The 17,454-nt window shown below is 40.5% G+C and overlaps 1 protein-coding gene across 4 annotated transcripts in view; it reads left to right on the forward strand.

Moving 5' to 3' along the window:
* The window catches only part of LRRC28 (leucine rich repeat containing 28), a 152,652-nt gene that overhangs the window by 88,069 nt on the left and 47,129 nt on the right, over window positions 1-17,454 (forward strand). For 3 of the 4 annotated variants that reach the window (XM_040493784.1, XM_040493782.1, XM_040493783.1), the window contains one exon: window positions 4,420-4,626. The exons of the other annotated variant lie outside the window; for it this stretch is intronic. In XM_040493784.1, coding sequence (XP_040349718.1) covers window positions 4,420-4,626 — 207 coding nt within the window. The remainder of the gene's footprint in view (window positions 1-4,419; window positions 4,627-17,454) is intronic. 4 annotated transcript variants of the gene reach the window in all.

Genomic DNA, 17,454 nt, shown 5'->3' on the forward strand with positions numbered 1-17,454 from the left:
AAAAAAAAAAAAAAGTGTCCCACTTCAGCTCAGGTCATGATCTCATGGTTCATGAGTTTGAGTCCCACATTGGGCTCTACACGGACAGCACAAAGCCTGCCTTAGATTCTCTCTCTCTCTCTCTCTCTCTCTCTCTCTCTCTCTCTCTCTCCCCCTCTCTCCCTCTCTCCCTCTCTCCCTCTCTCTCTCAAAATAAATACATAAACTTAAAAAAATGTTAAATTCTCAGATTTTTTTGTTTGACTCCATTACTTCCTAAAAATATATTTTCCATCGGCTGAGCTTAAGCAAGTGTATTTTTTAATCAATTATTGAAGTTAAGATAACCATGTGTAGTCTTACATTTGTGTCCTGGTATAAAATGGTCATGAAAATCAGGCTTAATTGAGTCTGCCTAGAAGCTATTTAATTTTATTTCTCTTCCTCACATGCTTTCATAGTATGACAAAATAATTTTCCAAACACATTATACATAGTACTCAACTCAGTACTTCAGTTGAAATAATAGTTTGAGTTTTTTGCAACAGTTTGAAAGGCCTAAATAATAAGCTACTAAGAATAACGTCCTTTTGTTGTATTTGTTCATTTAATATATGCAGTCCTGCATGTTTCAGATTTAATAAAATGCTTTTTATTCATCTCATATAGGAAGTAAGAAATGTCAGCTTTTCGTATCCTTCCAGTTCCTTAGTCCTTTGACCTTTGGTACTGACAGTATTGTGTTTCCCTTTTTTTTTTTTTTTTGTCAGAAATGTTATTAATTTTAGTATCTGAAATATGTGTGCATGTCTGCAAAAGCAGAGTATAAATATTGATCCGTTACCACTGTAAAAAGTAAATCATCACGTTATGGAAAATTTTAAATCATAATCACGTATTATTTCCCCATCTCACAATACAATAAGGCAATGATGAATCAAAATGGTGGATAATTGCAAGCCTTCGTAATTTTTGCAGCCACATCAAAATGCTTTTTCACAACTTTAATTATTTTGGAAATAATGATTAAAATAATTTATTTTGCTTGCTCCCATGTGATTTTTGATAGATTTTTCAAATTTCTTTAAATACATGGTTTAATAGATGCTGCAATTCAAAAGTATTGGTATAATTTTAGTCTTTTCATAAAAAATAAAGTTTTTGACATTGGCATCACCATACTTAGAGTGTAGTAATCTAGAAACGCTAAAATTATCCTTGACCAGTTTTTATTTCACTATTTTCTGTTTCTAATCAAGCATACTTGATGCTTTTCTTAAAATGTTTCTGGAATTCTTTGAATTTGTCACGCTGCCTCTGTTCTCATCAAATGTCTACTTGTTTTCTCAGCCTAGAATCTCTTTCCATTCCATTGCTTTTTATATATCCATCATTCTAGTTTTTTCAAAAGAGTGCTGTTCGTCTTCAGGAATCTTCAGGAAATGTCGTGTTCTCACTACAGTAAACCCAAGCTTCTCTACCCACTATTCATTACTACTCATGCCTCCATGAAGCCTTTCGCATTGAACTTATTTCCTACTCTTCTCCCACAGATATTTGTTAGGTTCCAAATAGCCCATTGTGTGTGCTGTATTTGTTACTTCACTTCCATGCCTTTCCAGATCTTTCAGTCCCACCCCCGCCCCCTGGTGGGAATGCTATATGCATTTTTCTTTTCACCTATTCAAGTTGTTGTCTCCTCCAGGCTTTGCAAAAGCTTCTCCAGCCCCTCATCTACCTCCTCTTTCTCTGACCTCCTATCATGCATTGTCTTTTATACATAATGCAATTCTCAGTGGTGGAGACCTGGTCTCTTTTTTCTCTGGCGCCTTGCCCCGTGGTGTGTAGCTGATTGGTTGTATTTCCATCCCATTTCACTCCTATAATCACTTTATAAAGTGATGTCAGGAAAGCTTCTTGGTGCTATTTATTTTCAATTCTAGAACATAATGATTCTTCCCTCAACTTCCTCACCCCATACTACTCAAATCAGAAGCCTTTTTTGGGGTGAATTAGGTAGGTAGATAGGCAGATATACCTAAATGAAATGCTGTGCTAATGGAACCAAGAATGAAATTGACTCCTGTGTGCACCAGTTTGGTTCAAATAGAACAAAACTCCAATTAAGCATCACAGACTGTTCCCTGAATCCTCCCTGCCCTTTTGCAAATGCATGCGTTGTCCAGTATTAGGGAAATTGTGGAATAAAGTATGAATTCCCTAGCATAAATCCCTTGTAATATAAAAATAACTAGAAATTAATACATTTTGTACTAGTACTATTTTTTATTAAAAATAGTTACTAAAAATACTCCAGGTAGCCGTCTCTACCAAAGACTGACCAACTTTTTCCGTAAATGGCAAGATAGTAAATATTTTAAGCTTTGCAGGCCACATACGGTCTCTGCCATGTATTCTTTTTTGCCTTTGTTGGGTTTTTCTTGCCACCTTTTATTATTTATCTTTCTATCTATCTATTTATTTATTGAGAAAGAGAAAGAGAGAGCAGGAGAGCGAGCACATGCAAGTAGGGGAGGGACAGAGGCAGGAGGGAGAGAATCCCAAGTAGTCTCCATGCTGAGCACAGAGCCCGATTGTGGGACTCAATCCCATGACCCTGGGATCATGATTGTAGCTGAATATAAGAATCAGACACTTAACAGACTAAGCCACCCAAGCACCCCAGTCACCTTTTAAAAATATAAAAACTTGGGGCGCCTGGGTGGCGCAGTCGGTTAAGCGTCCGACTTCAGCCAGGTCACGATCTCGCGGTCCGTGAGTTCGAGCCCCGCGTCGGGCTCTGGGCTGATGGCTCAGAGCCTGGAGCCTGTTTCCGATTCTGTGTCTCCCTCTCTCTCTGCCCCTCCTCCGTTCATGCTCTGTTTCTCTCTGTCCCCCCAAAAATAAATAAATGTTGAAAAAAAAAATTTAAAAAAAATAAAAATAAAAAAAAAATAAATAAAAACTTGGGCGCCTGGGTGGCTTAGTCCATTAAGCATCCAACTGTTGAATTTGGCTCAGATCATGATCCCAGGGTTGTGGGATTGAGTCCCGCATTGGGCTCTGCACTGAGCATGGAGCCTGCTTAAGATTCTCTCTCTCTCTCTCTCTCTCTCTCTCTCTCTCTCTCTGCCCCTTTCCCTCTGTTGGTGTTCTCTCTGTGTCTAAAATTAAAAAAAAAAATAATAAAAACAAAATGTAGAAGCCAGTTTTAGCTTGCAAGCAGTACAGAAGTGCACCATGGGCCAGAGTTTGCTGATGAGCCCTAGTTTGCCAACCCCTGGTCTGTAGCAGTAAGAAAAGGTAATCTGTATAACTGGGCATCCAAGAGGGTAGAAGACTTTCTGTCCAGTAGAGAAGACATTGCTAATACTAACCCTAGCCCTGAACAAACTGGGATGTGCCCAATGGGGTGCAGTAAAGTAGCAGGAAACCTTAGCAGGTAAGCAGGAAACCTTACCCTGAGAGGACTGACTCCTGGAACAGGGTCAGGGTTAGAGAAGGCCAAGAGATGGCCGCTGAGGTCTTCAACTTGGAAGTTCATGATGAGGAAGAAGTAGACTTGCCCTACACAGGGCTTCCTGTAGAGGCTTGAGTGGATTGTGCTGTCCTGATGGAATAAATGTCCTTTCCTTAGAGATCGCTTAGCAGAACTTACCCTGCCCAGAGAGGCTTGGGGGTGGTTTTAACTGAGAAGGACAGAGTACCTTGTAACAACCTCCCAACCTTCAGACTTGGCATGATTGTACTCCCCATGGAACAGATTACAATTATGGGTATTGACAATGAGGGCATATTGAAGTAAGTGGAAGGACTTCATTTGGGTGGAATTAAAGTAAATCTTCATAGGATGTGTACACTTTGAGTGGGTTTGTAATGAAGAACCACATGCTTGGACAATATCTAAAAATGTTACCTACCGATAATTTAATCTTATTATATTCTTCACCATGGTGAAAATTTCCACAAGACATCCTAATTTTTTGTCCAAAAGTTTTTCTGTTTAGTTCATATGAACAAGATACGCTCCCTGGGATACTATATATTTTTAAGTCTCCTACTGTTTACTTAGATAGAAGTCACAAAAGTAGCAAAGTCACTTCACCTTGAAGTGACTGTAACTGTTCTTTTCCCACACTAGCAACAACTTTCGATTTCATCAAGAAGCAAAAGCCCTAGTGACAGACTTCTGGCTCATGTTCACTACCTTGTATCTCTCCCCTTTCCAAGCTAGCCCTCTTTTCCATTAAGAAAAAAACGTTGGCAGGCTAATTTAAAGACACCTACCTCTGTTGGATTATTTGCATACTTCAGCATTCATGTTTCTGGAAATCATGGCAGCTACTGATTTTATTTGTTTGAACTGTTACAGTATTGATTCATTTTATTCACTTAATTTAATCAGAATGCGATTTATCTTAATTTTGATTTTGGTTGTAGAGGTTGGCGATTTGAAGGAGCTGCAGACACTAGACATTTCTACCAATCGTTTGCTAACTTTACCCGAGAGGCTTCACCTGTGCCTTTCTCTGCAGTACCTCACTGTGGACCGAAATCGTCTATGGTGTGTGCCCCGTCATCTCTGCCAGCTGCCCAGCCTCAATGAGCTCTCCATGGCTGGAAACCGTCTTGCGTTTTTGCCACTTGGTAAGTGATCATGTTTGGATGGCAAAGCAAAAAAGCCAAAGAATAGGATGGAAAGCCTTTGCTTCCTTGACTAGTAAGGATAAGGTGGTTTCCTTCATTCTGTTCGCCTTGAATATTGCCTCTCTGAATCCATTTTTGTAGTGAACAAAGCATCATTCATTCCCAGTTGACCAAAAATGTTTATTTCAGGTAGGGACCTCATATTTGATAACAAATCTGTGCTGAAATGTTGTTTAGACACAAAACGTATGTGACAGGAGAGGATTTGCTCTGAAAAAGGAATTAAAACATATGTGTTTATATTATACATTTAAGACCATAAAATTAACAGAGGATATTGAGCAATCTGGAAGGATAGCTACTGGTACAAAGATACCTGTTTAGATGTTGAATTCAATGTAAAACAATGTGTATTGGATTAGAATGATTAGAGTTGCCAGACTACACAATTTTTAAAACTTTAAAATTGCCTGAACTGCCTGCTGCGCTAGAAATGTCACCCTGGCTAACAAATAATATATGATGCACTCTAGATTTCTGTAGCTGGCCCATTTTAATATTACAATACATTTATTTTCACTGAGAATTGTATTTTGTTAGCTTGTAAGAAACAAAGTTGCCATTTAAAAAAAAATTAAAATATGAGCCCCCATAGAACCCTAAGCCACCACAGTAAGCCTCCTATGATCTTACTCATAAAAGCATTTTTTATAATGAATAATTTATGCCTCATGGCAGTGGAGTATATCATTTACTAGCCCCTGAAAGGAAATATTGCCACCATAATACAGTACATGGGGCACCTGGGTGGCTCAGTTGGTTAAGCATACGACTTCAGCTCAGGTCACGATCTCAGTGTTCATGAGTTTGAGCCCTGCATTGGGTTCTGTGCTGACAGTTCAGAGCCTGGAGCCTGCTTCAGATTCTGTGTGTCCCTTTCTCTCTGCCCCTTTCTCACTTGTTCTCTGTCTCTCTCTGTCTCAAAAATAAATAAACATTTAAAAAAAATAATAAAAAAATACAGTACACATACTATTTTCAATTAAAAATAACTGGGAAACATGAAAATCAATTTGAATAATAACAAATAATTATCCACTTTAAGATTACTTTTCCATAAATATAAATAAATTCTATACTTAGAAAATTAACAAGATGAAATAAAGCCATTTCAGAAGCCAGTTACATTTCTAAGAAATCAGAGCTTTCTTTCAAGTGAGAAAAATATCACAGGGCTCTCGGGTGGCTCAGTTGGTTGAACGTCTGACTCTTGATTTCAGCTCAGGTCATGATCTCACAGTTGTGAGATTGAGCCCTGTGTTGGGCTCTATGCTGACAGTATAGAGCCTGCTTGGGGTTCTCTCTCTCCCTCTCCCCTGCTCATTCTTTCTCTCTCTTTCTCTCTTTCTCAAAATAAATAAACTTAAATCAAGTGAGGGGGCACCTGGGTGGCTTAGTCTCATGGTTCATGAGATTGGCACTGACGGTGCAGAGCCTGCTTGGGGTTCTCTCTCTCTCCCTCTCTCTCTGCCCCTCCCCTGCTCACAGTGTGTCTGTCTCTCTCAAAATAAATAAATAAACTTAAAACAATTTTTTAAAAAAAATCAAGTGAGAAAAATACTAAATATAAGGAGATTAAAAAACTAAATGTACCTGCTGCATGAACCACAGGTTATAAAGCAATTACAGTGGTCAAGTACCAAGCTACAAATCCAAAAATCTGAGTTCTAACCTGGTACCACCACTCCATGGTGCATGACCTGGAGTAAATCACTGAAACTTTTCTGAGCTTCATTTACCGTATCTGTAAACCAGAAATAATAGCATTTATCCTGTTTAGTTTAGAGTTATTTTGAAGTTGAGTAAGATAGTTCATGTATAAGAGCTATAAAGTGGTATACAAATGCAGATGACTCAAAAGAGAAGGTACAACTTGTAGATAACCATATCCTGCCTTTTAAAAGTTCTGTCCTCAGGAGCCTGGGTGGCTCAGTTGCTTGGGCATCTGACTCTTGATCTCAGCCCAGGTCTTGATCTCAGGGTCATGAATTCAAGCCCTGTGTTGGGTTTCACACTGAGCGGGAAGCCTTCTTTAAAGAAAAATAAAAACAAAAGTTTTGTCCTTCTTCTCATATCAAGACCCTTTGTAGTAACCACCCGGACTTGTATTTACCACTTCCTAAGAGCTGCTGCCTATACCAACGCTAACTCCCTACCAAGTGATTGCTAGGACGGTAGGGTCAGTGCTGATAAATGAATTGAGGAAAGGAGTGTGGGAGGGAAGTGAAGGATGTGATGATTTGATTTGTGTGGTGTAGAACTCAGTGGTATAACATCAGCCCTCGGGGTAAAGGTGGAAATTCCATTAGAAGCAACCATGGTTTGACTGTCCGGTGTAACCAGAAACAGATTAGCTTGTTAAATCTGAAGTTGCCCATACTATTGTTGGTAGGATTATTATTACTGTCATTGTTACCACTGACCACATATATGGAGTGTTTCCATGAGTAATGCTACTGCAAGTATTTGTAAGAACAATCATGTATTGAATTAGGGATTCTGTTAGGCACGGTACAGAGGCTCTCTAATTTAATTATTACAGAACCTATTGTTCTGTTATACAAAACCTATTGACAACTTAACTTTACAGATGAGGAAATTGAGGTTCAGAGAAGTTAAGTCACCCACCCAGAATCAGCTAGTGAGCTAGTGAGAGACAGAATTGAGTTGCAAACTCTGTCTGATTCTCATCTCCACATTCTTTCCACTTTGACAAGCTATCTCCACATTCCAGGCGTGATCCCTCTGCTAGGGGACTTCACTTGGGAATATGGCCACTTCCAATGCCAAATTTGGGCAGCTATTTTGGACTCATACACTCCTATGGAAATGCTAGCGGGCCCTATTCAGTCTCTGTCTATTTGCTGCCAGAAGGTGTACCTTTGTCTCACCTGCCCACTCTGGACGTCAACCGGGTGCTCCCAGTTACTTGTTTCTAATCTGCCTTTAGCAGATCCTGTAGTAAGAAGAATCTTCAGCTTAGGCCAAAGACCAGAGTTTATCTAGCTCTCCGTTGGTGTTAGCCACTCTTCTTACTTTGCCTGGCCCCTCCCACCTCGGTGGAGTTCTTGATTCCTTCATTTTGAAGTTGTGCTGCTAACAACTTGATTTCCTTGTCGTCTTCTTTCTTCCATCACATATGCTTTGTCTCAAGTCTGAACCATTCACCCAACAACTGGCCCCATCCTGCCTCTGGCTCTGATCTGCAGCCCTGTTTTCATGTCTGATACCAGAGGTACACTGACGAGAATGCCATCCAGCTCTGGACCCCTGATTCAGCCTAGAAGCCCGTATACAATTGGACTTTTTAAACTAAATGAAATCTTGTTTACCAGTCTTTAGCCTTTGGGGGCCTTCTCAAGTGCAGCCAGTCTCCTTTGTCTTGCCTGTTCTACCTTGCTCACTGAGGCTTGTCCAACCATGGCACCTTATTATGCTGGTCATTTGCCACTCATTCTTACCTGTCGTTTTAGCAGTGGCACAGCCAAACGTGTGTTGTGGTGGTGGCAGTGGTGTTGGGTGTTGGGATAAAAGAGAAGCCAAGGGAACTTGACCACTGTGAGTGTTTGTGGTGCCGAGGAGTGGTGCTGTCTGTCAGGCTGCACGTTACAGCAGCGGATGGCAGGAGTGGCAGTGGCTGGTACACGGTGATAGAAGTGGTCGTTGGGTAGAAGACACAGTCCACTAAACACCGCCTGGCTGCTTTTCTGCTTTGGCAACTCAGTTAGTTATTTACTGGCGCATCTTCTTTGTGCGCCCTGGTAAACGCTGGCCTGGGTAAGGAAGTGGGCGTCTGTTCGTCAGCACTCAGGGTTCAGCGGTGAGTAGAGCCTTGCAGATTAATTTCTGTCTCTGGGTTTCTCATCACCCCCAAAACCTTGGCCCTGCGTTCAGAGAGGCTTCCTCTGTGCACTGTTCGATAGGGTGTCAGAGAGTGTGAGAGGCAGGCGGATCTGCCCTGGGCTCTGAGGAGGGTCCCTCCCAACAGTCGAGGTGACCGCAAGTCTCAAGCCTGGAGCCACGGACAGCCCAGGAGACGGAAGCAGTTTCACATTCCCCTGGGCGCCATCCCGGCTCACAAGGCTCACGGCCCTGGCGGGACACAGGCCTGTGGTAGGTAGGTTTGCTTTTGCCATAGGAAGATGTAGGAGCAAGAGGAGGAGGCTGTAAATTGTCCGAAGAAAGAAACAGGCTGCCTGAAGCAGTGCTCCGCCCTGGTCTCAGACTGAGTCTCTGAGAACAACTGAAATAAAGGGTTGGGAAGCACGGGTGGCCTTTCTATCTTGTTGTATTGGGTGAATCTTCATAAAGAAGTGGGTGAGACGACCAGAGAGGGCTTTGGGAGTTTGGAGACAGGGTCATCTGTGAAGGTGAGGACGTTGAATCCGAGAGAAAAATCAGCCCTTTCTCCATCTTGTTTGTGGGTTTTGTGGGGGAGGGGGAGTTGTTTTCTTTTCTGGCTTGTTTTTTAATACAGTGAAGGTGGCGTTGGAAAGGGAATTCAGTTGAGTCTTTCAGAGAAAAATAATTAAATCCGTAGCTGTCCTTCCGTGGTGTTTGTGTACTTGCTACCTTTTTTCAAACTCCTTTCTCATAAACCAAAGCTGTCTAGGGGCGCCTGGGTGGCTCAGTTGGTTAAGCGTTTGACTTTGGCTCAGGTCATGATCTCTCAGTTCGTGAGTTCAAGCCTCATGTCAGGCTCTGTGTTGACAGCTCAGAGCCTGGAGTCTGCTTTGGGTCCAGTGTCTCCCTCTCTCTCTCTCTCTCTCTCTGCCCCTCCTCTACTCATGCTGTGTGTATCTCTCTCTCAAAGATAAATAAACATTACAAAAAAATTTAAACCAAAGCTGTCTAATGGTAAGAACCATCAAGGACAGAGTCAGATGAAGCATGCAGCTGCTGGCACTGCCTTTCCTCAGAGAACGGAACTTCTCTTGGAGACTTAGCTAATAAGGACACCTCTTTACAATAGTTAGGAGATACTAGGTGGGGACACACACACGCACACGCACACGCACACACACACGCACAACCAAAGTTTTCAAATATGCGTCTCTTATGTCTAAATGTGATTCTGCAAGCACAGTACAGGAACTTGAAGACTTAAGAAACAGGTGCTAGAATATCTCTGCCTGCTGTTGGAGGTAGGAATCTTATTTCGGGGAGTTACTTACTGAATTCAGTTGCTTGCCAAAGAAGGTTGACTTAGAAGAAAAGCGATTTTTTATGGGGCCTCTTAAAAGAATGTCATGTTTCAGCCTCTTCAGAAAGCAACTATAGAAGGTGTATGTTGGATGACATAAATCACTTGTAATGCTAGTAAACCATATGACTCTTGGAGTACATTCTTTTTAAGATGAACAGATGCGTTAAGAAAGAAGGATGCTCCTATTCTAACTATACCATAATAATGGTAATTGAGTGACAGATTGGTCTACTAACAGAAGCTTTTTCCACAGTGCTTACTATCAGTGAGAACAGGGAAATGAAAGCTATGATGTTCACTAGAGATTTTGAAATGTACTTGTTGATTTAATAGAGTTCTGTACACTAGCTAGAGTTGTGACTCATCTCTGGGCTTTTGAAAGTAGGAAAATACAAAGGAAAGGGTTTCTGCAACCCTCCCCCACCTTAGGCTTTTTTTTTTTTTTTTTAAACCAGGTGTACCTGGTTTCTCTTGCATAATGAATAAGCCTGATTATTCAGTAATGTTCACAGCTTATTTAATGATGAATAATAGATATATGTACCATGAGGTTGCCCATGCACAAACTGGCTGTGGAAGGGCATCCTTTAGCGAGCCCCTAGGAAGTGCTGTGTCATCTAAACTCAATGTCAGTCACTTCTGTAGTTTAAGGAAACAAGAGAACAAAAGTTGCACCCACCTTAGCAGGTGGAACTTTCAACTATTTGAAAACAACCAACGAATTCTTTTTTTTTTTTTAATGTTTATTTACTTTTGAGAGAGAGAGAGAGAGAGAGAGAGAGAGAGAGAGACAGAGTGTGACCAGAGGGAGGGGCAGAGAGAGAGAGAGAGGGAGACACAGAATCTGAAGCAGGCTCCAGACTCCACTCTGTCAGCACAGAGCTCTGTTGTGGGGCTCGAACTCACAAACCACGAGATCATGACCTGAACCGAAGTCAGACGCTTAACCGACTGAGCCCCCCAGGCGCTCCAACAACCAACGAATTCTTAACTAAGAACATTTGGCAGATGACTCTGAGATTTATAGAATATTCTAGTACATAAACTACCATGGAGTGAACCCAAACCTTAGAGAATAACTTCCTACTAACAGGAAATTATGTGGGTTTCTAAACCAGTCCCAGAGCCATTCCTTCTAGGAGATTCTAGTAGTGCAGTGTTTATGTTCTCAGGAAGAGTTACTCTGTGTGCCACAGATGTGCTGTGAGGTAGGCGACCACTCCATTACTGCTATGGAATAATCAGAGACATCGAGCATGACTTTGATAAGGAGGTAAAACTGGTCCTTTTATCACATAACAGGAGATCACTCCAGTTTTCTGTAGAAGTTGTAGTTGTTTTTTCCTTTATAGGAATTGGATACCTCATATAGAAATAAAAACATTTATGTCAAGTATGGTGCCATTTTAGAAAGTAGCTTCTAGGCATTTTCAAAACTTACACTGAAATCCCTTCTCTCATTGCAAATGGCATATAAAAGACACAAATCTGTTAACTGTGCTTTTTTTCCCATTGGTTCTTGTGCTTGTTCGCTCTGTATCAGCTTAGAAAGTCCACAAAAGAATGTTTCCTGTTTTTTCAACGTCTATTTATTTTTGGGACAGAGAGAGACAGAGCATGAACGGGGGAGGGGCAGAGAGAGAGGGAGACACAGAATCGGAAACAGGCTCCAGGCTCCGAGCCATCAGCCCAGAGCCCGACGCGGGGCTTGAACTCACGGACCGCGAGATCGTGACCTGGTTGAAGTCGGACGCTTAACCGACTGCGCCACCCAGGCGCCCCTCCTGTTTTTTAAGAAAATATTTAAGTCCACGCAGTGAAACTACTCAAACTTCTTTCAAACCAGTATGGAAACCACTTAATAATTCTGTAATCTCAGACTTAGAGATGAATGTAAACTGCACTCTGCTGAACCATGAATGTATTTGATCTGCAGCTTGAAGAACTACTGCCTTGAGGTCATTGTTTAATGGGAATTATTTCCAAAGTTTTTAGCCTTAAATCAGTTTCACTGCTTAGAAGGTTTGTTAGTACAGACCAGCAGTCCCTGAGTTTGGAATTAGCCCTGTGTTTGAGTAGAAGTTATGATGACTGCTTTCCAAGGAGAGACCCAAGCATGCCTCTAATATCATGTTCTGTGGGGATTATTGGGTATGTCTCTAATCAAAGGCATAGTGAAACAGGAGAAAAGGGTTTGAAAACAAGGCTCAAAAACTAGTAATGGAAAAAAATGAGAGAGAATTATTCTGTCAGTTAAAGTCCATGCAGACTTTGTTTCAGGAATAAAGTTATTATAAGTCTTGTATTTCTTCGAGAAAGTAGATACTCAGTGCTCTTTTTTGAGCTCTATCTTTTTACAAGGATTAGTAACAAAAAATATTTATTCATCTTTGTGCTGCTTACTCATCTGATCCCTTTCCGCTGTCTTAATGATACCTCTGCTTTGTTTTTCTTGTATCACAGTAAGCCTTTGCTCTTGCCTTAAGGTTTTCTTGAGGAGTGAATATGATTGTTGAACATGGCTTCTGCAGCATGGGCCACACACTGTACTGTGCTAATGTGTGAAGAGTTCACCTAGTGTAGGTGAGCTTTAAATGAACAACTGTGTGTGTTTCTCTAAGTTTTGAAATAGGACTTGGGGATAGGAAAGTGACTAAATATGAAAAAGCTAGCCCTGTTTTCTTAAATACGAGTTAAAAAAAAAAAGAGCAGCTGCTCATTCTTTAAAAGATACAGATGTGACGGTGTTACAATAGCCATACGACCCAAAGCAGGCTACAGGTTCAGTACAATTCCTATCAAAATACCAATGGCTTTTTTTCACAGGACTAGAAGAAAATAATCCTAAAATTTGTATGAAACCACAGAAGACCCCAAATAGCCAAAGCAATTCCTGAGAGAGAAGAACAATGTGGGAAGTATCATTTCAAGCTGTGTCATAAAGCTATAGTAATCAAAACAGTATGGCGCTGGCATAAAAACAGACACAGAGATCAATGGAACAGAATAGAGAGGCCAGAAATAAACCCACACTTACATGGTTAATTAATTTCCAACAAAGTGGGCAAGAACATCCAGTGGGGAAAAGACAGTCTCTTCAAGAAATGGTGTTGGAAAAACTGGACAGCAAAATGCAAAGGAATGAAACTGGGTCACTTTCTTACACCATGTATGAAAATCAACTCAGAATGGATTAAAGACTTAGATATGAGACCTAAAAGCATAAAACACCTAGAAGGAAACACAGGCAGGTGACCTCTTTGTCATCAGTCTTAGTGATATTTTTTTGGATCTGTCTCCTCAGGCAAGGGCAACAAGAGTGAAAATAAATGGGATTATATTCAAACTAAAAAGCTTTTGCACAGTGAAGGAAACCAGGAACAAAATGAAAAGGCAACCTACTGAATGAGAGTAGTTGCAAATTAAATATCCGATAAGGGGCTAACATCCAAATTTATAAAGAACTCATAAGACTCAGTATCAAAAAAATAAACAAACTGATTAAAAAATGGACAGAGGACCTGAATAGACATTTTTCCAAAGAAGACATACAGATGGCCAACAGGCACATGAAAAGATGCTCAACATCACTAACCAGCAGGGAAATGCAAATCAAAGCCACAATTTGATATATCACCTCACACCTGTCAGAATAGCTAATGTCAAAAAGACAAGAAGTAAGTATTGGTGAGGATGTAAGAAAAGGGAACCCTGTGCACTGTGGTGAGAATATAAATTGGTGCAGCCACTCTGGCTTCACCAGTATGGTGGTTCCTCAGAAAATGAAAAATAGAACTATTTTACAACCCAGCAGTTCCACTTCCAGGTATTTATCCAATGAAAACAAAACCAGTAATTCAAAAAGACACATGTACCTTTAAAAAGACATGTACTCTTATGTTCACTGCAGCATATTTACTAGCTATTGTAAATAGCTATGATATGGGAGCCATCTAAATGTCCATTCATAGATGAATGGATAAGGAAGACGCAGTATGTAAAAACAATGGAATGTTAGTCATCAAAAAATGAAATCTTGCTACGTACGACAATGTGAAAGGACCCTGAAGGCATTATGGGAAGTGAAATACTGAATGACTTCACTTATGTGTGGAATCTAAAACACAAAAATTAACCATCTAATGAATGTATAAACTATGAGTTTTGTTCATAAATACGAGGAACATAGATAGCTAGAGAGAATAAACAAACTAATGGATGCCAGAGTAGAGAGGGTGGAGAGTTGGACAAAATAGGTGAAGGGAATTAAGAGGTACGTACGGTCTTCTAGTCCTAAAATAAATGTCACACAGCAATGTAATGTCCAATATAGGGAATATAGTAAAAAAGATACTCATGTGAAGTATTTTAGAAAAAGTAGTAGTAGGAAGACTAGATCTTTGAGCAGAATCTTTGCCAGCAAAGTTTTTGTGAATTTGGTTTTGGAACTTGGAGTTTTTAAAATGGTGACAAGAATGGGCGTTACTAGGGAAATCTGGAAGATGTTGTCAGTGGACTGTAAAGCAAAAATCTGGAGCTTCTATCAGTCATAGTTTTCAATAAAGTTCTTCAACTTTGGGGTGCAGAAAAAAAACAGGTATAAGTCCAGCTGGGCAACAGCTCAGGAGGGGTAACAGAGTGAAGACACTGCTCTCCATGCTGGCTGCCATGGCGATGACTGTTGTAGGGGCCCCTGTTGGGCTCAGTCAGTTGAGTGTCTGACTTCAGCTCAGCTCAAGGTCTCACAGTTTGTGAGTTTGAGCCCCACATGGGGCTTGCTCCTGCCAGCACAGAGCCTGCTTTGGATCCTCTGTCTACCCCTCTCCCCGCCCCTCTCCCGCTCATGCGCGCGCTCTCTTTCTCTCTCTCAAAAATAAACAAACATTAAAAATTAAAATAAAAAGACCCGCTGTTGTAATTCCTGAGTCTGCTGGACAGTCAGCATGAAGTCTCCTTCTCTGGCATCTTCTCTGAGGGAATTCTTGGCATTTCTTGAAATTACTGCTGTAAATCTGTAAGTCAGAACTACCCTACCAGTTATCAGGTCTTTTAAAGGAAGCAAAGGGATACTTTGTTCATCCTGTGTCTGCCTGGCAGTGTCTTGACATCACACCTGGATGCCTGGGCACAGTGCCATCCTCTGGCACCCATAGCACCCAGGCGGCTTCCTAGGTAGTATCACCTCCTACGTTATGTGGGAGTTCCCTGCTTATATGGAAATAATGTGTTTAGGGAGGCTGTCTAACTAATACCATGGTGAACCAGGCCAGCACGCTTTTAAATTCCACCTCTGCCATGTAATTGCTGTGTGATCTTGGGCTTAGAAAGACTGTTTGATTTGTCTAACTCTCAGGAACAGGGTAAAATTAATACCAACTTCATGGGACTATTGTGGGTATTAAATAAGATCTATTTAAAACACCTCTGTCGCTTGAAAATACACCATAAGCATGCAGTCAGTGTGAACTATTTTTATTGTTTCACTAGACTGTTCGAGAGGGTTGGAACTGTATGCATCTTCACTTTTGTACCCCAAGTATCTAGCACAATGTCTGGCTCATTGCTTGTAATAATTTCTTTGTCACCTGAGCTATGCAATACAAATAGAGATGCTGGGGGTGGGGTGGTGGAGAAGAGAAATAGAGATCCTGATGCTTGAATAATTAAGCCAACAGCAAAGGAAGCCTTCAGTCATTCAAATTCATTAAAATCGATTTAATTTAACAGTTGTTGATAATCTATGTATAAAGCATCTTATTATAATTCACTGTGAAATCTTACTTTGTACAAGTTGAATAGATCACAAAGAATATGATTATGTAAAAGATTTAATGGATATGTGTGCGTATGTTTACAGAAACTAACACTGTCAACTATACTTTAATAAAAAAAAACTAACACTTAAAAAAAGTCATTCTTCTGAAAAAGTGGTCAAAAACTTCTCTTTATAAAAGGCATCATGTAGATAAATTTTAAATTTGTTTTAAAGATGATTTTGGAGTGTGCTGTAAATTACTCTGAATTCCTTGTGAAGAAGCCCACGTTTTATAATTCCACTAAAGTGTAATTATGACTAATGATCTATCTGACTGGTGGAACTATGATAATTGGTGTGGCATAGACTATTCCAAACAACCTATGTAGGTCTGTTGCTTTGATGTTGTAGTTTCTGTTACCCCATCCTTTTGTGGAAGGGGATACATCATTCACCTTTTGATAAAATAAATGAGTTTCATACTGGTAAGTGTGCAGTAAACAGTTCCTATTCAGTTCTGGCCCATGCTGTCATTCCGTGCTTCCTTTTTACAGTAGAGTTAAAGGAGCAGCAACCGAGATACACAGGTTTTTCTTCCATCTTCAGCCATGTGGACTGCATATGCCAGAGCCTTGAAGTTAAAAAAAAAAAAAAAGAAAAAGAAAGAAAGAATTGGAGTTTGTGCAGGACTGCTAGCTTTTGCTAATTTCCAAGTAACAATACTTTGATCTGTGCATCTGGGAAAAAAGGGGAAACATTTTAGACAGTACCGCATTTTTAAAAGCCACATGAAAAAGTTCTTTGTTGCTTTAGCGTATATGCATATGGACAACTTCCTTGCTTTATAAGGTTGATGTACTGGGCAGTTTTTGCACAGGAACTTTAAAAAAATATTATTACCTGATATATTTATTGCAAGGTATTGGTATATTAAAATTAACGGAAGGAAGAAAACAAACCAACTCATTAGCTAGTACGTGAATGGTCTCTTCCAAAGTTATTGAGTGAAGATTTTTCTCTTTAAAGAACAGAAGAACTGTTTCAAAGCTTTTTCAGCAGAAACCACTTACATTTCAGCCTCATTATGATTAAAAATGCCATTCCATTGTGCTTGGGGTTTCGCCAGCGGAAGGGTTTTTGGCCAAGAGCATACTCTCATGAGGCTGTCACAGCTCTGCCCGTACAGCCTGTGACCTTGCCAGACCAGGTGTCTAGGTGTCTCAGCCTCACCAGTAGGCTGTGCTGAGTCAGCTAAAGCAAGAGTTGCCCACTTGTCTTTATAATCTCGGACTCCGTTTTGTGATCTTTCCTTTATATTCAGAGGAGAGAAGTAAGAGACAAAGACGTGTCGAGAACCGGTTCTTACACAAAGGATCAAGCTTGGTGCTGTAGAAGCCTGTGAGATAGGATACATATCATTGTCTCCATTTTGCAGAGGGGGTAACACACAGGGAGTGTTTCATTTCCTAGTGCCCGGGAGCAGTTAGAAAGTGGAAAGCCAGGATTCAGACTCTATCCCAACCCCATGGCCCACAACATCCGTAATTTCAGTGCTGCTCTGTCTTACTGTCTACAAGATTGTGTTATATGCAGAGTTGAAGATTCTGTATCAAGTACTCCTGTCTGTGCGGTATTTTGCTTATCACTGTGGGATGGATTTGAACACCACTGATTCACATTTTCTTCGAGCTTCGGTGGAAATCAGTTCATTCCATTATGGGGCATATATAAAAAAATTACATTCCCCAAAAGGGTCATGAGATACAAAAAGGTTTCTGGAGTATTTAAAATCTAAGGTGAGAGAACC

The sequence above is a fragment of the Herpailurus yagouaroundi genome, unplaced genomic scaffold (assembly GCF_014898765.1).
Source record: "Herpailurus yagouaroundi ecotype Mexico unplaced genomic scaffold, PumYag 185, whole genome shotgun sequence".
NCBI lineage: Eukaryota > Metazoa > Chordata > Mammalia > Carnivora > Felidae > Herpailurus > Herpailurus yagouaroundi.